This window comes from Muscardinus avellanarius, assembly GCF_963383645.1.
Source record: "Muscardinus avellanarius genome assembly, chromosome: 1".
NCBI classification, from domain to species: domain Eukaryota; kingdom Metazoa; phylum Chordata; class Mammalia; order Rodentia; family Gliridae; genus Muscardinus; species Muscardinus avellanarius.
Window position 1 is genome coordinate 124,035,393 of NC_137786.1, and position 24,582 is coordinate 124,059,974.

The window sequence follows — 24,582 nt, forward strand, 5'->3', positions numbered from 1 at the left end:
TAGGAATTTAAGAGTTATACTATTTGTTCATTGTTGGTTTCCTGACATTGTGTTGGGGATTACAAGAATCCTGTGTCTGTTATTGTCCTATTTGAAAAAATACAGCTTTCATGTATCTTACATAACATTCCCTGAAGATAGGATACATTTATCTAAGCTCTTCTAAGACAGTTACTGATTTCCCTGCAATGGATAACTGTTTTCCCAATTTTCCCTCACAGAACAATTAATACCAATCATAAACTTTGGACAACATTTTGGTTTAGGTCAGAACTATTATTTCTGCATCAGTTGTACAACTTCTCTTGACATTCAGATGATTCTGCTTGTGTTGGTTCTGTTTTTTTCTTTCTTGTGTGGTAGGATAAAATAAGAAATGTAGACTAGACAGATTGTCTTCTTCTGTGGGAGTATAGTTTGTGTTTATGAATATGAGGAGTAGGAGAACCTGGGAGGGGGCATTACATGATCTCTAATAAAGCCATGATTGGAACATATTTAGTTGTCTAAGAAAAATGCATGGCAAAGATCTGTCCCCTACTGAGCCCCCTTATGGAGTGACTGACTTTCTTACTGCTTTCAGATACCAGAGATAAGCCTTTATATAAGGAGTTAGTTATGGTGGCTTTGGTGACATGTCTTTCTCAAGAAGAAAGACTTCTTGAGAAGTCTCAGCAAATGCCAAGAAATCGCTTAGTCTCTTTCCATTTAACACCAGAAAAGGCAATTCTGTGGCCTTGCTACAAGGCCTGGTGGGATTGTTTCAATATTTGTTGAGCAGTTACCACATGTTCAGGACTGCAGTAAGTACTTTTCATGTATCTATCATCTTATATATTGTGTGCAACCCTCGAAGAATTAGATGATATTAGTGATGTCCGATAGCATAAGAGGATATGGGAAAATAGTTTCAGTATACCTTGGATTTTCAAAACTTTCCTCGATACTATCAATTAAATTCTTGGCTCTATGTTGCCCCCACAAGCTTTGGGGATAGAATAGAATGTAGCAGGTAGAGTTCCAAACAGTATTGGAGACCATCTCTGCCTGGTGTCCTTTCTCTGTACAATCACCTACATTGGACTGAGTGGGGGCCGTATACTAGGATGAACACCTTTTCTTTGCATTCTATCATGCAGCACTTTGTCAAAGCCAAAGGAGTTATTTTGGGGGGGATTTAAGAAGATTTTGTCATACTGTGAAGAGGCCAGGTGACTAGACCTCCTAGAGCCTGCAGGTGGCCTCTAGGACACTAGAGTAATGTGTACTGCAAAAATCACCAAGAAAACTGGGACCTCAGTCCCAAACTATAGGAACTAAGTTTTTTAAACAACCACAATAAGTTTGGAATAGGATCCAGAACCTCCTATGAGATTGTATTGCCGGTTTTTATCTGGATTAAACCTATGAGAAGCCGGGCGTGGTGGCGCATGCTTGTATCCCAGCATTTAGGAGACTGAGACAGGAGGATCACAGTTTGAGGACAGCCTCAGCTACTACTTAGTGAGGCCCTTTGCAACTCAGTGAGACACTGTTTCAAAATAAAGAATAAAAAATAGGGCTGGGGGTGTAGCTCGGAGGTAGAATGCCCCTGGGTTCCATCCCTAGTACTGCAAAATAACAACAAAACAAAACAAAAACCTATGAGACCTTGAGATGAATCCTCAGCTTGCCTGATCCACAGAAAGGGCGAGAAAACAAAATTGTGTGTTTCCTGTTACTGTTGGTTGAAATCTATAAGACATAAAACAATCAGATACAAAGTCTGTCTTCTATTTTCTTCTGCAAATATCTGGGTTTGTCTCTTATCGGTGTGTCTCTTATAAAGATGCCAAGGTTGTTCCATCACCCTTACCAAAGAAGCTTTACAACAAGCAAAACTGAGTACAACTCTAGAAGTATCCACTATGGATGGTGCAGTTGCCACATAGAGAATGGTAATAAAATGCTAAAGGTCAGCCTTCATATCTCCATAGGGAGCGTGACCAAGAGTGAGAAAAGATGTCCAACGTGAGCCTCGTGGCCACATTCCTCCTCACGGGCCTTCCCCACCCACCAGCGCTGGACACCACACTCTTTGGAGTCTTCCTGCTGATCTACGTTCTCACTGTGCTGGGGAACCTCCTCATCCTGCTGGTGATCAGGGTGGACTCCCACCTCCACACCCCCATGTACTACTTCCTCACCAACCTGTCCTTCATCGACACTTGGTTCTCCACCGTCACGGTGCCCAAAATGCTGATGGCCTTGGCGTCCCCGAGCGGCAGGGCCATCTCCTTCCACAGCTGTGTGGCTCAGCTCTATTTCTTCCACTTCCTGGGAAGCACCGAGTGCTTCCTCTACACGGTCATGTCCTACGATCGCTACCTGGCCATCAGCTACCCGCTCAGGTACTCCAGCATGATGACTGGGAGGACATGTGCCCTGCTGGCCACTGGCACCTGGCTCAGCGGCTCCCTGCACTCTGCCGTCCAGGCCATCTTGACATTCCGCCTGCCCTACTGTGGACCCAACCAGATCCAGCATTACTTCTGCGACGCCCCGCCCATCCTCAAGCTGGCCTGTGCAGACACCTCGGCCAACGAGATGGTCATCTTTGTCAACATTGGGGTGGTGGCCTCGGGCTGCTTTCTCCTGATAGTGCTCTCTTATGTGTCCATCGTGGGCTCCATTCTGAGGATCCGCACCTCTGAGGGAAGACACAGAGCCTTTCAGACCTGTGCCTCCCACTGCATCGTGGTCCTCTGTTTTTTTGTGCCATGTGTTTTCATCTACCTTCGTCCAGGGTCCAGGGATGCCGTGGATGGAATTGTGGCTGTTTTCTATACTGTGCTGACTCCCCTGCTCAATCCTGTTGTGTACACCCTGAGGAACAAGGAGGTGAAGAATGCGCTGTGGAAGCTGAAAGACAAAGTACTCCATTTTCAGAGCGAGTAAACACTAGAAAGTATTTTATTCTTTCAAAATTAAGAATATCATTACAGGTGTATGTCTACGATCCCAGTACTTGAGTGGTTGAGAGGGGAGGATCACAGATTAGAGGACAGTCTCAGCACTTTTTTGATACCTTCAGCACCTCAGAAAGACCTTGGCTCAAAATAAAAAGTGAAATAGTGCTGGGGTATAGTTTGGAGGTATAATACCCCTGGATAGAATTTCCAGTACAAAAAAAAGGATATTATTTAGTTATCCACAGAAAACTTACTGCATGCACAGTTCTCAGTGTTAAAAAATGTTCAAAATCATCTAGCATGGAATATTTGTTTCACAGATTTTTGTAAGAGTTTTTAATGTCATAATTAGTTCTGTGCTATGTAATGGTGGAAGACTATTCTGGGGGATTTTTTTGGCTCTCGAAACTGTAAACATGAGAAATATAGCTGTGGGTTCTTGTTCTGAGCTATGTGTAAAAATTATATTCCTAACTCTTGCTGTAAGCTTAAACGATTTAATTTTTACAAAGATGGGAGGATAGGACAGATTTAATAAAGCCCTATACCAGAGGTCATATAGGGAGGTGACTTTAAAAGAAGTCACCGGAGGTTTTTCTGGACCCAGGACATTTTATACCAAGTCTTCTGACCAGACTAGATCTGCCCTTTCTCCAGGGCAGGTTTTTTTTTTTTTTTTTTTTTTTTTTTTTTTTTTTTTTTTTTAATGTGTGTATTCCTTCCTGTAGACCTGTCCTGTCTCTGGCACAGACCCCAAACCTTTTATTATACCCCCAAAGGTATTAGTTGATTATAGGGAGTTTGGGATATCTTGGAGGCTCATGGCATTCCCTCACATTCTTGGGGAAATTCCTTTATCTTTAAAATGTAAAAGATCCTGGGCTTCCTCATGAGCCATCCCAGCCACATCCTTGGAGAAATTTGCTTCTCTTAGAAATGTAAAAGACTCTGATCTTCCTTTATTCTCTTGCTAATACCCCTTGGTACTTGGGGAACTCCTGCAGCCCTTTCCCTGAAGCTTCTGGCTTTCTAATACTGACATTATTTTCAGATACATCTTGAAACCATTTCACAATATTGGTACATACTGGACATTTATTTATTTATTATTTATTTATTTTTATGATACTGAGGATTGAACCCAGAGGCATTCTACCTCTAAGCCATTCCTCTAGCCCTATTAGTCACAAAGTTGAGAAGGCCTCACTAAATCGCAGAGGCTGATCATGAAGCTGTGATCCTGGTGTCTCAGTCTCCCAAGTACTGGGATTACAGGTGTGCTCCACCATGCCTGGCTCCCATTCTGATTATTCATTTTTTTTTTGTGTGTGTGTGTGATAGTTTTTTTCTTTGTAAGAATGAATTTTGAATGCTATCTCAGATAGAGAGGAATGAACTGTTCATCCATCTGACTTAATATGTTTATTTTGGGTTATTTTTCTCTTGCACACACTATTGTTAGGTCCTCAACCCCCATATGGGACAGGGGCGGGGCTGACCCGCCTCCTTACCCTGCAAGTTCCCACGGAAAGCCACTCCCCTTTGATAAAAAGGGGAACGCGGCGATCTCGACACACACAGGGAAGCCACACACAGAAGAAGCCTGTGAGACGGAGAGATTTTCTATATCCGTGGAAGGCTCTCTTCCACGCCCTCTCCCACCCCCAACCCGCACCCGCGACACGGGGGTGGGGGAGGGAGCTGCCTGGGACTGATGGGCCGGTCTAATAAAGACTTATGCCGCCTGCATGGCCGATCTCGCGTGTCTGTGGATCTATCTCTCGCAAACCATACACCTGGTGCCGAAACCCGGGACCTGGTGCCGAAATGAAACCCGACGTAACTATTTTGGCCTTTGGATCTATGCTCTCCAAACTTTTGCGCTACATCGCCTGACACTAAAAGACTATGGCCCGAGCCCCGCCCGGCACCCCGCCGCTGACGCCCTATGCCTGACTGGACCGGAGACCTTTTTCCTATCCTGGCTGCGACAATGCCCCGGCGCCTAAAACGGGCCTCCCTGCAGATTCCTGGGAGTCCGGCGGCCTCCCGCGCTCTGCTGATAGCCGGCGGCCATGTTCCGACTGCTACGGCGCTCTACCTGCCTGCCGCTTGGACCTCCTACAGCGACCGTTCCAGCTCGGCACGAGCAGGATCGCGGCCGCGGTCCCGAGCCTCGGATGCCGCCAGCCTCGACCCTCCCAAGCCCGCTGCCTCCCAGCCGCTGCCCGCCGGGCGGGTCGGGCGTGATGCGCCGCGGGACCAGGTCCTGGCCGCGGGCCGCCGCCGCCGCCGCCGCCGCCGCCGCCATGGGGAGCGGCCCGCACGCCGAACCGCGGCCGGGCGCAGCCCCAGCTGTGGCGGTTAGGATCCCCCCAGCAGCTCGGCGCGTTCCCGAAAGACGCGGGGACCTGGCTTACTGGACTCTCAGCTTATTTAACTACATGCGCGGCCTCCGCCCGCCCAGACTTCTACAAACTGCTGAAAAAAAAAATACGCGCTCCCGCCTCCCGCCCTCGCCTGTGCTACGCCCGCGGCCCCGAGCCGCCAGCTCCCCGTGCCATGGAGGATTCCATCACTGCCGGGATCTCTAGCTAATTTGCCCCTGGCGGTGCCCCTCGGGGCCCAGCCCCATGTTGGGCGCGCGCCTAAAGCCATTTTTTGTCTCCACGCCATGGGCCCGGCAACCCATGCCCCGAGGCAGCCCCCAACAGCTCCCAGATCTCCGACCCCATTCCCAGCCCCAGCCCCAGCTCCCAGCAGCTGGGCGCGTCCCAAAAAAGACACAGCGGATTTCCGATTCTCCCCGCCTGCTACTACATTGCTGTAAGTACTAGATTTTAAAACCAAATCCTTGGTGGTCCAGTGGTTAAGATGGGGCGCTCTAATCGCCGTGACCTGAGTTCAATTCCTGGTCGGAAAAAAAAAAAAAAAAAAAAAAAAAAAGCCATTTTGGTACTGGCACCCGGGCTCTGAGGGGGACGGCAGCAGCCATTTTGGTACTGGCTTCTGGGCTTTTAGGGGGACGGCAGCAGCCATTTTGGTACTGGCTTCTGGGCTTTTAGGGGGACGGCAGCAGCCATTTTGATACTCGCTTCTGGGCTTTAAGGGGGACGGCAGCAGCCATTTTGGTACTGGCTTCTGGGCTTTTAGGGGGACGGCAGCAGCCATTTTGATACTCGCTTCTGGGCTTTAAGGGGGACGGCAGCAGCCATTTTGATACTCGCTTCTGGGCTTTTAGGGGGACGGCAGCAGCCATTTTGCCTCCTCCTCTGAGGCTGATAGCGGCCATCTTTAACACGTGGTTATAGTGATAGCGGCCATCTTTAACACGTGGTTATACTGATAGCGGCCATCTTTAACACGTGGTTATAGTGATAGCGGCCATCTTTAACACGTGGTTATACTGATAGCGGCCATCTTTAACACGTGGTTATAGTGATAGCGGCCATCTTTAACACATGGTTATGCTGGTGGAAGCCATCTTCCCTTAGCACGTGGTTATGCTGGGGTGACCATTTTGTCCAACCCACAGGTCGGCAGCCATTTTGCCTCCTTTCTTCTCTGAGGGTAACGGCGGCCATTTTTTTTTCCCAAACTGCAGGTCGGCCATCTTAGACTCCACCCTATTTTTCACTCTTAACCAATCCTAGGGCTAATTAAAATTCTAAAACCCTCCCATTTTTCTCCTGGCCAATCATAAAAGTCGGCGGACATCTTAAAATACTATTAACTGCCATTGTTTCACACACATCTCCACAGCGTGGGCCTGGCTCTGCAGCCCCTCTGCGCTCACACTGCGGTAAGCTTCCCTTTTAATTTGGATAAGCGGGTTCCGGCTTTTAGCCCCCTCCGGACTCAGGTTTCTGGCTGATTAAAAAAATCCGAACGTTCGGCCCTGAGTCCCCTCCAGCCGGCCAGGCCGCGCTGCGGGTGTGTACGGGAATTAGAGACGTCTTTTCTCTGACACGCCAATCTATTTTTGAACAAAGGGTTGGACCCCAGGACGCTGGAGTTCTGACTTTGTTCCTGCCGCTTATCCGAGATGGGGGGAAACCAGCAATCTAAGATTAAGATTGATTCCCAGTCGGCCCTGGGCCGCGTCCTGGCTAATCTCCAGGCTTTGGGCTTCTCAGGGGAACTGTCCCCAGAAAAACTTATTTCTCTTTGCACTAAGATTTGGCCGACATATGATTTAACTGATAACCTTCGATGGCCGGTAATGGGGACATTAAATCCTAGAATGTTAATGGCTCTCAGTGAATATTGCACACGTTCGGCGAAATGGCCTGACCTGTTGTATTTACAGCCGTTCTGGCGCCTGCATTTTCTGTTTGCCTCCCCACCTAGCCCTGCTGCCCGAGTCATGCTGGCTGGGGAGTCCCGCGGGCCACAGCCGCCATCTTGGACACCCCCTGGCAACCCACAAGCGCCACCTGGTGGCCCCTCTGGGACACAGGCTGGTAAACCAGCTGACTCACAGCCGCCATTGTACAAGGAAACATGGATACCGGAGCCTGACCTGGCCGAGACACCGGCCTCATTTACGGATGAGCCTGACCCACAAGATCTCTCCGTACCGTTGCGACCGTCAGCTCCTTCCGGAGCGGCCTCTTGCTCTAACCCACTTCTTTCTCCCCCGCCTTCCTCCCTCAAGGGACCGATCCTGACCTCCCCCTCGCCTACCCCCATAGGTCACCGGACTCGTTCCAGAAATCCTCCTTCTCTCCTGGCCCCGCTTCGTGAGGTGGCTGGTGCAGAGGGAGTGGTCCGTGTACATGTTCCTTTTTCCCTTCCTGACCTCGGACAACTTGAGAAAAAACTGGGCTCTTTCTCAGCCAATCCCAGTGGTTTCATCAAGGAATTCCAACATATTATACAAGCATACGATTTAACTTGGCGGGATCTTCATGTCATTCTAACTTCTTCTTTAACTCCAGATGAACGTGACCGTATCCTGAAAGCGGCCAGAGAGAGGGCCGACCAGGCCCACGTAACCAACCCATTACTTCCTACCGGTAACGCTGCAGTTCCCTCCGAGGAACCTAATTGGGATTATAATATAAAGGAGGGGATAGAAATAAGAAATTATATGATACAATGTCTTCTTGATGGTATGAGAGATGCCTCCCATAAGGCAGTTAATTATGATAAGCTTAAGGAAATTACCCAGGGTCCAGACGAAAACCCAGCTGTTTTTCTAAATCGGTTACGAGAGGCTTTTACCCGTTATACCCGTTTAGACCCATCTACGGAGGCAGGCTCAGTCATATTAGCCACTCATTTTATTGGGCAATCAGCTCCTGACATTCGGAGAAAACTAAGAAAGGCTGAGGATGGCCCTCAAACTCCTATCCGAGACTTGGTGAACATGGCATTTAAAGTTTTTAATTCCAGAGAGGAACAGGCAGAAGTAGAACGTACGCTCCAACTTCGCCAGATGGCGAATATACAGGCCCAAGCCCTGGCGGCGGCCCTGCGGCCAGCTGAGGATAAGCAGCCTTCGGGACGGCGAGCGCCACTTAGGGGAGGACGCCAGCAACGACAGCCACCCTCTGGAACCTGTTTCAAGTGCGGTGGTGCTGGTCACTGGGCACGCAGTTGTCCCCAACCACGTCCGCCAACCAGACCGTGCCCGGCGTGTGGCCAAGAAGGACACTGGAGAAGTGAATGTCCTTGGAGAGGAGGTGAGTCTCAGGTGCCTCAACACCGGGGAACCACCCCTCCAGATCAGGCCCCGCCAATGGCACTACTGGGTCTGGCTGAAGATTGACACTCCCCGGCCTCGGCCACCCGTATTACCCAAGCTGAGCCCAGGGTCACGCTACAGGTAGCGGGTAAACCAATCTCTTTCCTGATTGATACGGGAGCTACCTACTCTGTCCTCCCTTCCTTCTCTGGACCTAGTTTCCCTTCCCAAATCTCGGTCCAAGGGATTGACGGCCTACCCTCCTGCCCACGTATCACAGGCCCCCTGTTATGCCATCTGGAGAATTTTATGGTCAGCCATCCATTCCTGATTATTCCATCATGTTCTACCCCCCTTTTGGGTAGAGATTTTTTAACCAAACTTGGGGCAGAACTTTCATTTAATCTTCCCTTGGTGTCCGCTTCCTCTAACATATTTTTAATAGCTACAGCTACAATAGAAGACCAAAAGGAAAAACCCCCCCTTCCGACAGATGTGGTGGACCCCATAGTATGGGACACCAGTACCCCAGTGGTGGCAACTCACCACACCCCGGTTCGGGTTACCCTACGTGACCCCAATATTTTTCCTGCTCGCGCCCAGTTTCCGATATCCCTCCTTCATCGGCGCGGGCTTAAGCCAATCATTTCTCGTCTCCTGGCGCAGGGATTGCTCATCCCTATTAACTCCCCTTATAATACCCCCATCCTCCCAGTTAAAAAGCCTAACGGGACATACCGCCTAGTCCAAGACCTCCGTTTGATTAACGAGGCAGTGATACCAATCCACCCGGTGGTCCCTAATCCCTATACCCTCCTGTCTCAGATTCCCCCCAATACTACCCACTTCTCAGTCCTTGATTTAAAGGACGCATTTTATACAATTTCCCTTCATCCGGAATCATATCCCCTTTTTGCCTTCACTTGGGAGGACCCCGACACCCAGGTCGCCCAGCAACTTACCTGGACGGTCCTCCCCCAGGGTTTTCGAGACAGCCCACATCTCTTTGGGCAGGCTCTAGCGCGGGATCTCCTTCAATGCCCCTTAGAGCCTAGTTCTCTACTACAATATGTAGATGACCTTTTGCTTTGTAGCCCCTCCTTAGAAATGTCTAAGCGTCACACTGCTCTCCTCCTTAATTTCCTTGGGAGCAAGGGCTATAGGGTGGCCCCACATAAGGCCCAATTATCAATGCCTGAAGTGCAGTACCTAGGCCTCCACCTCACCCCCAACACTCGGGGACTCACGGTGGACAGGGTCAAGGCCTTACGAGACTTACAGCCGCCCACCACAGCTGGTCAGATCCAATCCTTTTTGGGCTTTGTGGGATTTTTCCGACATTGGATCCCCAACTTTGCCATCATAGCTAAGCCACTACATGAGGCAATTAAGGAAACCCCGGCTGGCCCTCTCACTTCGCCTGCGATCGTTCGACAAGCTTTCCAGGCTCTTCGAGAGGCTCTCCTTAATTCGCCTCCACTGGCACTCCCCAACCCCACTAAGACCTTCTTGTTATTTACTGACGAAAGGCAAGGAATAGCCACAGGAGTGCTCACGCAACCCCTGGGACCAACTCAGGTGCCAGTGGCCTATCTGTCCAAGCAACTGGACCCCACCACCCGGGGCTGGCCACCCTGCCTCAGGGCTCTGGCAGCAGCAGCCGCACTCACAAAAGAGGCTCTTAAAATCTGCCTTCAGATGCCCCTGCAGGTCTTCTCCCCACATAGGCTCCAGGATTTGCTCTCTCCACGAGCACTCCCTCTTTTGTCACCATCCCGTATTCAGGAACTTTATTTGCTGTTTATGGAAAACCCAAGTGTTAAACTATCTCATTCCCCAGCCCTTAACCCGGCCACTCTGTTACCAGTGAGCCAGGGTCAGGGCCCTGATTCGGGTTCATTTAGCGATGTTCACTCATGTGTTGATGTAATTGAAGCTCTAGCCAAACCTCGGGCGGACCTCCAGGACACCCCCCTTCTTAATCCAGATGTCACTTATTTCGTTGATGGCAGCTCTGTTCCTGATGCCAGAGGTAAGAGGAGAGCAGCCTATGCAGTGGTCACTCTAACCCAAACAGTTGAAGCTGCCAGATTACCGGACGGTACTACCTCACAAAAGGCTGAGCTGATCGCCCTAACTCGAGCCTTACAGCTGGCAAAAAACAAGCGAGCAAACATTTACACCGATTCTAAATATGCCTTTCTAATAGCACATTGTCATGCCTCAATCTGGAGAGAGAGAGGGTTTCTCTCCACCAAGGGATCACCCATTATCAATGCTACCCTAATTAAAAAGCTTCTAGACTCCCTTTCCTTACCATCCGAGCTGGCCATCATTCACTGTAGGGGCCATCGGACGGAGTCTTCCTTAGTGGCAAAAGGAAACAATAAAGCTGATTATACAGCGCGACAGCTGACACAGCAGGCTCAGCCAAGCCCGCCGGCACCTATACTGTTTCTAACACTCCCTACAATGGTGCCTAATTACAGCCCGGCTGAACGAGAACACCTGACAAAACTTGGGGCGTCCAGCGCGAAAGATGGCTGGCTCATGGTACAGGATAAAATTGCTCTGCCTAAGGCCCAGGCTGAAGAAATCATCAGCTTAATACATAACTCTCTTCACGTGGGACCCATGGCACTAAAGCATTTTCTGAGCCCCTTGTTCTATTCTCCTCTCCTACTACAGCTAATTGGTAAAGTCAGTGCCTCCTGCTCCACTTGCGCTGCTGTATCCACTCAGGGAGGCCTTCGCCCCTCCTTCCCCACCCACCAAATGAGGGGACACCTGCCAGGACAGGACTGGCAGATTGACTTCACACATATGCCTCCCCATAAAAAACTTAAATATCTTCTTACCATGGTTGACACCCTAACGGGTTGGGTGGAGGCTTTTCCTTCAAAGGATGAGACAGCCAGCACGGTAGCCAATGTTCTCTGCTCAGATATCATTCCTCGTTTTGGCCTCCCTAACTCCTTGCAATCTGATAACGGTCCAGCTTTTGTTTCTAAAGTCATTCAGCAGGTGACACAAGCTCTGGGCATTGCGTGGAATCTCCATGTTCCATACCGACCACAGTCTTCAGGAAAGGTAGAAAGGATGAATGGAATTCTCAAAAATCACTTAACGAAACTCTCTCTGGAATTACGGGTTTCATGGCCGGAGCTCCTGCCACTAGCTCTGGCCCGGGTGAGGGCCACCCCCCGAAGCCCCACCTTTATGAGCCCATTTGAATTGCTATACGGCCGCCCTTTCTTGCTTAATCACACTCTTCCTTCGGACCCCCCTCCTTTGTCTTCCTATCTCCCTTATTTGTCTCTCCTCAGGCACCTTCTTAGGGAACATGCTGACCGATACCTTCCCCAACCGGGGACTGACGAAACAGCTCCACACCATACAGCTAAGGCCCTCAAGCCGGGAGATCAGGTCCTTCTCAAGTCACTCCAGCCAAAACAACTTCAACCACGGTGGACGGGGCCCTTCACAGTAATCCTCACCACACCCACCGCAGCCAAACTGCTGGGGGACCCCAACTGGCACCATCTTACTCGGCTGAAAAGGGCCCCACTGCAACAGTCCCAGGACGAATTTTCTTGCACAGTATTAGGACCTACTAAGCTTCGTTTTTCTCGACATAACTCTCTTTGATGTTTACATGTTAGCAGGTCCACTTGTTTACAGGTTATGGTGCTCTCCCTCTTCGGATGTTGAACTGCCATAAGTATTAAACCTTGGAAGTCGGGTACTGATGCTCCTGACGCAGTAGCAGATGTTCGTTTGACCAGACAGACCTATACCCACTCAGGGAGTTGCTGCTATTAATAACTCTGGTCGAATAAAAACTGCTGAAGGGGCAAAAGACGTTCTCCTCAGGGAAATGCTGCTATTTAAATAATAGATCTAGTGACAATCTACCTCATATTTAAAGGGCTCCTAGGATCTGCTCTCACAATTTTTTTCTTTTTCTAATAGCACCTTGCCTGTTAACCAGGGTAACCTCCAGCTCTCACCGCGGCCACGCCTGCCTGCCCCCGCCCTTCCAGGGGATTGGACCCTGACTCCCGGCCTGGGGCCCCTGACTCCGCCCACTCTGTCAGCAGGAAGTAGTTCGATAGAGTCGTCGCCCTTATGACCAAAAAGGCCGGGATGTTAGGTCCTCAACCCCCATATGGGACAGGGGCGGGGCTGACCCGCCTCCTTACCCTGCAAGTTCCCACGGAAAGCCACTCCCCTTTGATAAAAAGGGGAACGCGGCGATCTCGACACACACAGGGAAGCCACACACAGAAGAAGCCTGTGAGACGGAGAGATTTTCTATATCCGTGGAAGGCTCTCTTCCACGCCCTCTCCCACCCCCAACCCGCACCCGCGACACGGGGGTGGGGGAGGGAGCTGCCTGGGACTGATGGGCCGGTCTAATAAAGACTTATGCCGCCTGCATGGCCGATCTCGCGTGTCTGTGGATCTATCTCTCGCAAACCATACAACTATACTTTTTTTTTTTTTTTTTTTTTTTACAGTTACTGGGAGACTATTCAAAGAATGAAACAAATATCAGAGGTCATTTACTCTGGCTGCTGTTTTGCAAATAACTTTTTATATCTTTTAGTGGCGGTGTGGGTAAATGTGTATGCTGTGTGGTCCCAGTGATGAGTCCTCCTTACTAGCACATGTTGGCCATGTTGATTGTTCCCATAGAAAAATTGTCTTAGTCATCTTCTAGCAGCCGTATCTCTGTAACCAGGATTACCTTGACCAATGCAGAGTAATCACCACTTTGCATGAGACCTGAGTACTTTTAAGGTTGGTAAGTGGGTTCAGAATGAAGTTAACAGTAGGTACCTCTAGCCTCCATCACATTACTGACCATGAATTCCTTACTTTACCTAAGGAGATGCTCATGTTTTGCACAAAGAAGGAGTCTTTTGCTATAGATAGTGGTCCTTTAGGTATCTCCTTCTGCCACCACCTTACTCTTGGAACTTTGGCAGACCACATTATACGAGAGGCCAATGTTATGTTTAACTAATCTCCTTGCTTAGTTTTTAATCTGCTACCAGCATTAAATAGTATCTTTAAGAAAATATAATAGAAAAATATAATTATATCCTTATTACCATAGCATTTCAACATATTTCTTTTACACATGAAATAAATAAGGCCAGCACAGACAAAACACCACTTAATACACAGCCCAAACTTGTGGATGTCTACATGTAATCAACTAGAATTTAGACTTTTGGTAATAGCCACCCTTTTAGGTAGGAAGTAACATTTCAGTGTAGCTTTGACTTTCATTTCTCTGATAACTGGTGATGAGAATCTATTCATATGCCTGCTGGCAATTTTTATTTCTTTGAAAAAATATTTATTCAAGTATTTTGCCCATTCTTATAGATCATCTTTTTTCCTAGTTTTCTATCATGTTGTGTGAGTTCCTTGAATATTTTCAATAATAACATTTTGTCAACTGTATCATTTTCAAAGTTTTTTCTCCCATAAGTTGCCTTTTCATTTTTGTTGAGTGTTTTTTTTTTTTTTTGCTGTGTTGAGTGTTTTTTTTTTTTTCTGTGACACAGTCCCCTTGCTTAGTTTTTATTCTGTTACCTGCATTAAATAGTATCCTTAAGGATACAAAAATTTAGCCTTTACTGACAAGAAGTTACTTCAATAATTATTATCATTATTGAATAGGCGATCTTTCCTAGGGTCAACTAAAATTTTTGGTAAACTTGTTACTTGTGTGTTAATTATTTTTTCAAGAGATTTAACTATACTAAAATGTGCAAAAATAAAAGCACACTCAATTAAATTATTCATAAACAAGATAGTAAACATTATTGAGTTTGTGATATGTGACATGCTTTATAAGGATATCTCAATTCATTCTTTAGAAGAATCTGAAAAGACAGGAGATATTATCTAAATTCATATCACAACTGAGGAAGATGGTCAAAGTCATCTCAGACAATTTGGATCTAAAGCACATGATATTAAACACTATAGAACATTATTTTCATGTATTTTCAGTAACTTAACTGGTTTTGAGGAGCAAGTTACATCCATAAGTATAAATAATCATTGATGGGGCAAAGTATACACTCTTGTATAGTTACCCATTGGATGTCATTGTAAGATTTTTAAAATCTACCTCTTATTTTCTTTGTTTAAGGTCATAATAATTTCACTTGCTAGAGATTTACCTTTGATAATAAGTCTATTCCTTCAGTCTCTGTATATCTAAATTAAACCATCTTCCTTCCCCTTCAGTTTCATGACTTCTTTTATGTGACAAGTCTAATAAAAAACAATGTGAAATTCTAAGCATCAGCCTGTAGTCCTTCCTCAAATATGTTTTCTTCATGCAATTAAAATGGAATTGAATGGAATAAGATGAGGGAGGTGGGATGACATAAAACACTAGCAAAAGTTTTGGAAAATAAAGAAAAGAGCGGATTTTAGTAATTCAGTAATGAACCCTTTGCACTATCAAATATTAGGACAGCCTCATTTTGCAATAACTTCACTGTGTCATTATTATTCTCTTGGGGGAGTTCAGAACTGTTTTCAAAAGGTAAGAATAGAAGAAAATAATAAAAACCAGAAAGTAATGCTTGCATCCACAGAGGGAATGATGAAACCTCAGCTGATCTTGCACTATCTGATACCATATTTTCATCTATTCTCTTGGGTCTCTCTTAAAACAACAGCTCTGGAGTACTGAACTGTGGTGTCCCTAAGGCTCATTATTAGTGCCATAATTTCCGTTTTGCTCTATTTCTAAAACAATGCAGCCAGGCGTGGTGGCGCACGCTTGTAATCCCCGTGCTTGGGAGGCAGAGATGGGAGGATCGCACAGGTTCGAAGCCAGCCACGCTGGCTTAAGAGACCCTGTTTCCAAATAAAAATATAAAAAGATAGGTCTGGGAGTGTAGTCCAGAGGTAGAAGGACTTCCAGGAACCCCAGTACCACCAAAAATAAAAAATAAATAAAAACAATGCATGGATGTGGTTATGGTGTGTCTGATTGATTTCCTGAAACTGCCTTTTTTGAGTTAACTAGTAATTAAGATGGCTTTACATTAGAAGAAATTAAACAGTTAAAAACAGGTTGAGTCTGGTTCTACCTCGAAGGCACAGAGTGAACTTTGTAATGATCCAAGGGCTGGTGCTCGTTTATGAGCTAACTCCAGTTTTCTCAGTAAATGATCAATGCAGTGATTCCTACAATCATTCTAATTAAGCAACTACTAAGTTTCAGGTGCAGAAGGAACAGAACTTCAAGACAGTATTTATGTTCCAGAGCTACAGAGTTCCATGGGAAGCTCATGGAATTTAGAGAGTATTATAAAGTATCTGCGAAATACCATGGTAAATGGCCAGGCATCTAATCAGATGAGGCAGAGGAGCCAATCACTAATGGAAGATGAAGAGCATTACACTTAAAAAAAAAAAGCATGCTCCAGCCATGCATTTGTACTAAGTTACACCTAGAATATGAGCAACATAATGTGTATGAATGAATTTTAGAGATTCCATTTCCCATGCCAAATAGTACTCTATTTTGAATTTTTAAATTTTCTTTGTCCCCAGACTTCTTTTATTTTTATTGTTATCATTTTATTTTTTATTTGGTGCACTGTAATTTTGTATCATATTGGGTATAGAGGTTCAGACAATAATGCATGCACACAGCTCTTTGTACCCTCCCCACTGGGTGAAGCTTTTAATTTTAATGAGAGAAAACAGTATCTTCTTTTTATAAATTAAAAAGAGTATATTTCTTTTTATTCCTTAATAATCTCACTAGAAGAAAATAATAAAAACCTATGTACATGTCCTGGCCAGATCAGCACCCAAGCAGCCATAAGACCAGCAGGTGCCATGGCACCCTGTGGCTATGGGTGTGGGAGAGGGAGATTTAGGTAGACCCCATTAAAGTGTCAACTCACACATTTAAAATATGACCTAATTTTTCTCACACTGTGAGTGGGCAAAATTGGTAGGATCAAAGTTTATCTTGACTTCATTCTTGGTAGAACTACTTGATAGGAAATTTTCAAAAAGAGTCACTATGCCCCTTTTCAAAGTTATCATTAAGAAATATTTTTATATTATGGCCTTTGTTTTCAGATTTTGTATAACCATACTATTGAAAGCAATTGGGTGCATGACTACAAAGGACATTGGTGAAGCACTGAGGATTCAGCAATATGTTGCCCATCCAGTTCATTCCCAGTCAGCAGTAACAGTGTAAAGCCAAACGGGACTTGGAAAATGTGATTTGTGATTTGTGTAATAAGTCTGGAGTGGCCAGATGTCCTGCTGACTGCACCTAAGTAGGAGATGGAAACTCTACTGTGATGAAATATTAGTGAATGGAACAGCTGAGACTGTCATTCCTCTACAGTGGTCTTACTTTGAAGCATTGGTGAAGCATAACAAGACATTCACGGTGGGCACAGCTCTAATGTCAGCACAAGGAAGCAGTACCATGACAGGCAGCCAGCTGCACAGTCCTCAGATGCTACTGACAGAGGCTACACTGCATTCTGCTCAGCAGCAAGTGCTATCCATAGGTCGTTGAGTGATTTCTCTTTTGTTCAAAGATGCTCCCAGAAGACTGCAAGGATTCTGTACTATTGTAGATCCACTCCTACCAAGTAGCCATGACTTCAAACTGCACCAATAGTTGTTGACCAACGTGACAAATTTTAAGCCCATGAAGGCACTTTTCATTTCCATTACAGTGTTTTTTGGTTTGTTGGTTGGTTGGTTGGATTTTTTGGTACCTAGGATTAAATTGCCAAGGCAGAATTTCCTGCCTCAGCCTCCAGAGTAGCTGAGATTGCAGGCATGTACCACTATGCCTGGCTGTAATAATATTTTGATAATAACTTTTTAAATTTTGATTCTATTGTTGAGTTTCCATCTATGCTAACATTACCTGTTCTTTCATATTGGCTATTTTCTGTATTAGATTTCCTAATATATTAATTATAGTTATTCCAAATTTCCTTTCCAATGATTCTAAATAAAATCTGTCGATTCTTTTAATGTCAATATCCTATTTGTGATGTTATGCTATAGTTTTGCAAATTTTTACTAGTGAGGGAAACCAGGCAATATAGACAAGAACTCTGTAACACTATTTATTCTTTATAAAGTTGTGTATTCCTACAATTATTTTAATAAACTTTTTAATTAAAACAGGTATTTACCTCAGATATCATCATGAAAAATTTAAATTAATTTCAACATGGTTTGTGTAATATATATTATTATATTTTTGAATCTTCAAGCATATTTCCAATTTAAAACTATAATAAATCCATCTTGGGCACCATTGCACTTCCACAACATACCTTTCATGGGGCTATGCTTGTTTTCCTCTCCAAACTTGGTGAATAGTGACTTTATTATTTAAATGTTCTTTTGTGTATCTATCACTTATCATGTGCCCTACCACCCAATTAATGTTCCATAACATTTTATGTAATCATAAATTAAATAGAACAGTGTGATGTTACCAGGAATTAAAGACAATCAACATGGCCCATGTATACATCATTTTTCTCTTTTGCAAAGTGAATTGTATTGTATATTGGGTCTTTGTCCATCTAGTAATTTGCAGTAAGCACTAATAACTAGCCTTGTGCATAGATAACTGCTTTTCGGCTTATGTAGGTTATGCTACTATAGTTAGTAAGATTTTTTTCCCCTTTCAGTGTCATTTCACAGCTTACTCAGATCAGGATATGGCAAGCTGGCACAGAAGGGATGTTCTTGCTCAAGTATCTCTGGACTGTAGCTGGCGAGAGTCCAAGGAGTCTATTAGCTTCTTCAGTACTAGCTTTACAGCTTTCCCTTCCTGGCCTATTAGACGGAGTTGGCATGTATTGCATTAACAAGAAACATATGGCATCTAAATCAATTAGTTATTTTTAGATAAATTAATTTACACTTTGAATATTTGTGCATTATAGACTACTGATTGTGGGGTTCTTGCCTAGGCCTTATCTCCCTAGACAGTACCCAACATTCATTTTATACTCTAAATCTAGCATATGTGACATAAGGACATAGTTTAATTGCAGAAAGTAGTGTTGTAGTTTGATATAAATTAGGTGTGCTCTCCATATTTTTGATTGCACATTTTAATCTCAGTATTTTTGCTCACTTTTTGTATATTTTATATTTGTTCTCTTTTTTTTTACAAAAATAATTTTAAAATTACTGAAACAGATACTTTACATTTAGGATAAAACATAGAGAGTTATGTAATTTTAGAAAAAATATCTCTATAGTTATTATCAGTGACCAGCATGATACTTTGAATGTACATATGGTTTGTACGAAAGAACAAATGTTTACTCTCAAAAATCTTGGAGGTCACTGTGAAAAAAATGAAGACTTGGGTGGTTTTCAATACCTCATGAAGGTAAATAAAGACATTTCTCTTGAGAATCAAACAATTTTTTGTCTAGTGTCTTATAAAGTGAAAATTTCATCATATGGATACTATATAGTAGATTGTGAATATTATGAGTATCTTTTCAATATAGAAATCTCAAAAAATTGAGTTTTTTTCTAAAGCTTTTGTTTAAATAGATAAACTATAAGAATATTATACTGGATAGGAATTCTAGAGAATATTTACATGAATGCTAAACGTTAATTACTTTCCTAATGATTTACTTAATAGAACAGAAAACCAAGAATAAATTTTTATTCTTTCTTTTATCTTTTTTTTTTTTTTTTTTTTGTAGTCCTGGGGATGGAACCCTTCTACCTCTGGGCTACACTCCATTTTATATTTTTTATTTGGAAAAAGGGTCTCTTACGCCAGTGAGGCTGGCTTCGAACCTGTGCGATCCTCCTGTCTCTGTCTCCCAAGTACAGGGATTACAAGCATGCGCCACCACGCCTGGCTATATTCTTTCTTTTAGATTATCTTCGTTCAGTGGATATTTTAACTGGGATTCTTACAATTGATATGCAAATATATTTTTAAAAGTTGGCTACTTCATTAAACATTAAGATCGTACATTTTAAACGCAATTTCTGAGTATTTTACTCTTGTTGAAAGTTTAATTATAAATTTAAAGTAAAGTTAGGCATATCCAGCCTCACTTGATTATTTACCCTGAGTAAAGCTGACCCCATTTTTCAGCTTCCTCAATGCTTTCTTCACCTCCTTATTCCTCAGGGTGTACACAACAGGATTGAGCAGGGGAGTCAGCACAGTATAGAAAACAGCCACAATTCCATCTATGGCATCCCTGGACCCTGGACGAAGGTAGATGAAAAGACCAGGACCAAAGAAACAGAGGACCACGATGCAGTGGGAGGCACAGGTCTGAAAGGCTCTGTGTCTTCCCTCAGAGGTGCGGATCCTCAGGATGGAGCCCACGATGGACACATAAGAGAGCACTATCAGGAGAAAGCAGCCCGAGGCCACCACCCCAATGTTGACAAAGATGACCATCTCGTTGGCCGAGGTGTCTGCACAGGCCAGCTTGAGGATGGGCGGGGCGTCGCAGAAGTAATGCTGGATCTGGTTGGGTCCACAGTAGGGCAGGCGGAATGTCAAGATGGCCTGGACGGCAGAGTGCAGGGAGCCGCTGAGCCAGGTGCCAGTGGCCAGCAGGGCACATGTCCTCCCAGTCATCATGCTGGAGTACCTGAGCGGGTAGCTGATGGCCAGGTAGCGATCGTAGGACATGACCGTGTAGAGGAAGCACTCGGTGCTTCCCAGGAAGTGGAAGAAATAGAGCTGAGCCACACAGCTGTGGAAGGAGATGGCCCTGCCGCTCGGGGACGCCAAGGCCATCAGCATTTTGGGCACCGTGACGGTGGAGAACCAAGTGTCGATGAAGGACAGGTTGGTGAGGAAGTAGTACATGGGGGTGTGGAGGTGGGAGTCCACCCTGATCACCAGCAGGATGAGGAGGTTCCCCAGCACAGTGAGAACGTAGATCAGCAGGAAGACTCCAAAGAGTGTGGTGTCCAGCGCTGGTGGGTGGGGAAGGCCCGTGAGGAGGAATGTGGCCACGAGGCTCACGTTGGACATCTTTTCTTATATGTGGGGCTTTGTCCCTACAGGCAGGAAGGAAATCTAGTATTTATCGTTACTATAGAAATATGGCTACTCTTTTCTCTGGTAGAGAAAGAGGATTAAATTTTTATATATCGCCGGGCGTGGTGGCGCACGCTTGTAATCCCCGCGCTTGGGAGGCGGAGACAGGAGGATAGCGCAGGTTCAAAGCCAGCCGCGCGCTGGCTTAGGAGACCCTGTTTCTAAATAAAAATATAAAATAGGTCTGGGAGTGTAGCCCGGAGGTAGAAGGGCTTCCAGGAACCCCAGTACCACCAAAAAAAAAAAAAAAAAAAATTATATATCTTTCTTAAAAATACATACTAGGGGTTAATATGAGAGGCATTCTACATTCTAGCTACACCCCCCAGACCCTTTTATTTATTTATTTATTTTATTTTGAAACAGGGTCTTGGCAAGTTGCTGAGACTGGCCTGGAATATGGGATCTTCCTGTTTCAGGCTTCCTAGCGTTGGAATTATAGCTTCATATACCTTTTAAATAGTTCCTTCACTTCAGAGGGGACCTTTGAAGAGGAATGGGTTCTTTCCTATTTCTGTGCCAAAATTGGCCAATAGTTTTTAAAAGACTGAATTAATATAAAATCACTTAAAATGTGAAAAGTGGAGCAAATTTTATATTTTGATTTTAGTAGAATGAGAAAAGCTATACTTAGAGTACTAACTAATATTAGCAAGCTTCTGCCAGTGCCACTCTTCATTCAAGTATCTCTCTTTTTCTGCTAGTCCTTTCTTTTCTCACCCTCCCCGCCCCACCACCAGCACCTACTCCCTTCCAAAAATTTAGTTTTCAGCCGGGCGTGGTGGCGCACGCTTGTAATCCCCGCGCTTGGGAGGCGGAGACAGGAGGATCGCGCAGGTTCGAAGCCAGCCGCGCTGGCTTAAGAGACCCTGTTTCAAAAATATAAAATAGGTCTGGGAGTGTAGCCCGGAGGTAGAAGGGCTTCCAGGAACCCCAGTACCACCAAAAAAAAAGAAAAAAGAAAAAAAAATTTAGTTTTCTCTCTGATTATCAGAGACTATTCATTTAAATACAACTTCTAAACCAATCTCCATCCCGGATAGATGGGTGAGAACTGCCCTCCTACAACTCTCTGGCTGGCAGTGTGTGTGAGCAAGTAGGATACCAGCAATGATCTGGCATCTCTGGGGACTGATCTCCATTCCTGCTCTACCTAGACCACACCTTCCTGGTCATATGAGAAATACGAAACTAAGCCAAAGCAATAGTGGTTAGAGTGCCAGTTCTTCCCTCAAGATCTATTTCTATTTATAATTTTTTATTATTTCTCTCCCCACCAGGATTTAAGCAATCACTCATTGTCTTGTTAAAGCGTCATCAAATTATGTCATTATTTTAAAATGTCCAAGAAAAATTAGACCTTTACGTAACAAAGATAGATAACCTAAATATCTGTTTTTTGATTTTAAAAGGCTGACTTATATAATAATACATTTATGATTATTAAATGTTTCTACATCATTACATATACAAATTAAATACAATAATATTTAAGTTATAATACTAATTATAATAATATTTGTTATGAAACAAATACAATAATTTCTCAAAATAGATTAAATTATTGTCTGAAATTATTTTTATTTTTGTAAGATTTCTGTTATTCCAGGGCTCAGATTCATTTTTTTCTCAAAGAGAGGCCTGGACGGCCCAGAAATTTTATATTCAAAGAGAAAAGGTAATTAAAAGGTATGAAGTGATGTAAGAAAATCTGGTTGGAAAGCTGGGCATGGTGTCACATGCTTTTAATCCCTGCACTTGCGAGGCTGAGACAGGAGGATCACACAGGTTCAAAGCCAGCCTCAGCTACTTAGTGAGACCCTGTTTCCAAATACAATATAAAAAGAATAGGTCTGGGAGTGTAGCCCGGAGGTTGAAAAGCCCCTGGGTTCCATCCCCAGTACCACAAACAAAGAAAAAAAAAAAAAAAAAAAGAAAATCTGGTTGGAGACTCAGACCTCTCCAGTAAAAAAGGGAGCACCACTGCATTCATTTCTCAGATGCTTCTGTCAGACACAGTCATATCTGCAGAATATTTTCATTTTGGATTTCTGAGATAAACAGACTTTTTCATTGTGGAACTTGACTGGAACTGAGTTGGGCACTCAGAGTCTTAATATCAAGGTTTATAAAGAAAATGCTTAATTCATTTATGTTTTTATAAAATTTCGAGTCTCTTATAAAACCATGCAATCCTGGCTATGTTCTGACTAAGGCAATCTAGCCCAAAGCTAAAGAAGAAGGAAGAAAACCCAAACTGTGCAGTGACTCCACACTGTGGTCCCTCCAAAGTGCCCAACAACGAGGAATGCTGAGGTATTGCCAGTTTTCACTACTTACCAATTTTACAACTAAATTATGACTCATAAGACAGAATTCAAGGTTTAAACAAACTCTCAATCCTTGATGAGTAGTATTCTTTTTCTTGAATAGTTGAAAATGCAGAAGAAAACACTATAGAAACAAACTTTTTAAATGGAACTTAAATTGGTTTAAGGAGCTACCACTTTGATTCTAGATTCCTCAGTGGTGAGGATAAAGTTTTTACATTATGATATGTACTCAGAATTTTGTTCAAATGCATCTCTTAAATTTGAGCCATTATTCCATAGCCATTTTATTCAGCTAAAATTAATTTCCAAAATAAATAAACATGATAACTCTGGGCGTAAAGACTTCTTTTTCAGTGAATGATTAATTTTATTGTGGTTTCTTCTCTGATTTTGAAAGTGGAAAATATGGGCTTTCATCCCCAAAGGGACAATTTTCTGGCGAAGTTCACAGTCTCTCATATTTTGTCTTTCTTTTTTTTGGTGATTATGGCTAGTCACCAAAAGGTGCTCTGAGTCTTCTGTGCTCTGGGGATGCTCAGAATGTTATTCCTTCTAGAAAAACAACTTACTAATTAAACATCCTCTCTATGGGGCCCAGCAGACTTGTTCTGTGCAACTTTTTCACTAAGAGTAAACGTTACCTCATCTTGTCTGGCTCACAGATTTTCTATGATTCTCTGAGGCTTGTTTTTTATACCTTTTATCATCCAAGCTTAGAATACATTTCTGTTGTTCTGTGAAGGTGTTTTTGTTTACTTGTCTTTATTTTTTATAGCTTTACTTAATATGATTAAAAAGAGAGAAGATATAAGTTTTTCTTGAAGCTAATGCCTTTCTTAGATAAGATTTTATGAAAAAAGAATAAACACTGATCTCATATAGTAGAAGCCCAAAGAAACATTAGTTTTAGAGAAGATAAATTGTAGTCCTATATACCTTTTGTGCTCATGAAAAACTTTTGACTATATGCAGAGGATATAGCTTCCTACAAAATATATTTTGAAGAACTGAAGCCCTCTGAATTAAGATTTCTGCTAATTAACCTATTTGGGTGTTTCACAGCACCCAATTTTCTGATATTGGGTGTTTATTTAGATTAAGACACATTTAATCCATAACAAGTCACCATACTCCCTTTAAAAGCTATTTTAATATTTATTTTCAGTTTGCCTTTGGTTAATCGATTTTAAAATCTCTTTATCAAATATAGGCTAGTAAGTTTTTAAAATTTCTGTCTACCTTCTTTTAGATACCTTTACTAATGCTATTCACTTCCATTTCATTTTCTTCATCTACATAGACATGGCATTCTAGATTATCCTCATACAGTATTAATTTTGTCTTTTCTTTTCCAAATTAAATGCCCATTATTTTTCTTTTCTCTTACCATAGTGCAGAAGATACTGTTACCATCCACATCACATATCTATTGTTCTTGGGTTAGTTTGATCTCTATGACTGCTGGATACT

At 43.8% G+C, this 24,582-nt stretch overlaps 1 protein-coding gene across 1 annotated transcript in view; it reads right to left on the bottom strand.

The window, feature by feature from the left end:
• LOC308278322 (uncharacterized protein) overlaps positions 1 to 20,713 on the bottom strand; it is a gene marked incomplete at both ends in the record, with an annotated part of 32,691 nt that extends 11,978 nt beyond the window's left edge. The window contains 5 exons of the mRNA XM_080718028.1: positions 2,011 to 2,901; positions 5,077 to 5,306; positions 6,842 to 7,015; positions 8,376 to 8,609; positions 19,786 to 20,713. Coding sequence (XP_080574154.1) covers positions 2,011 to 2,901; positions 5,077 to 5,306; positions 6,842 to 7,015; positions 8,376 to 8,609; positions 19,786 to 20,713 — 2,457 coding nt within the window. The remainder of the gene's footprint in view (positions 1 to 2,010; positions 2,902 to 5,076; positions 5,307 to 6,841; positions 7,016 to 8,375; positions 8,610 to 19,785) is intronic.
• Positions 20,714 to 24,582: the final 3,869 nt, after the last annotated feature.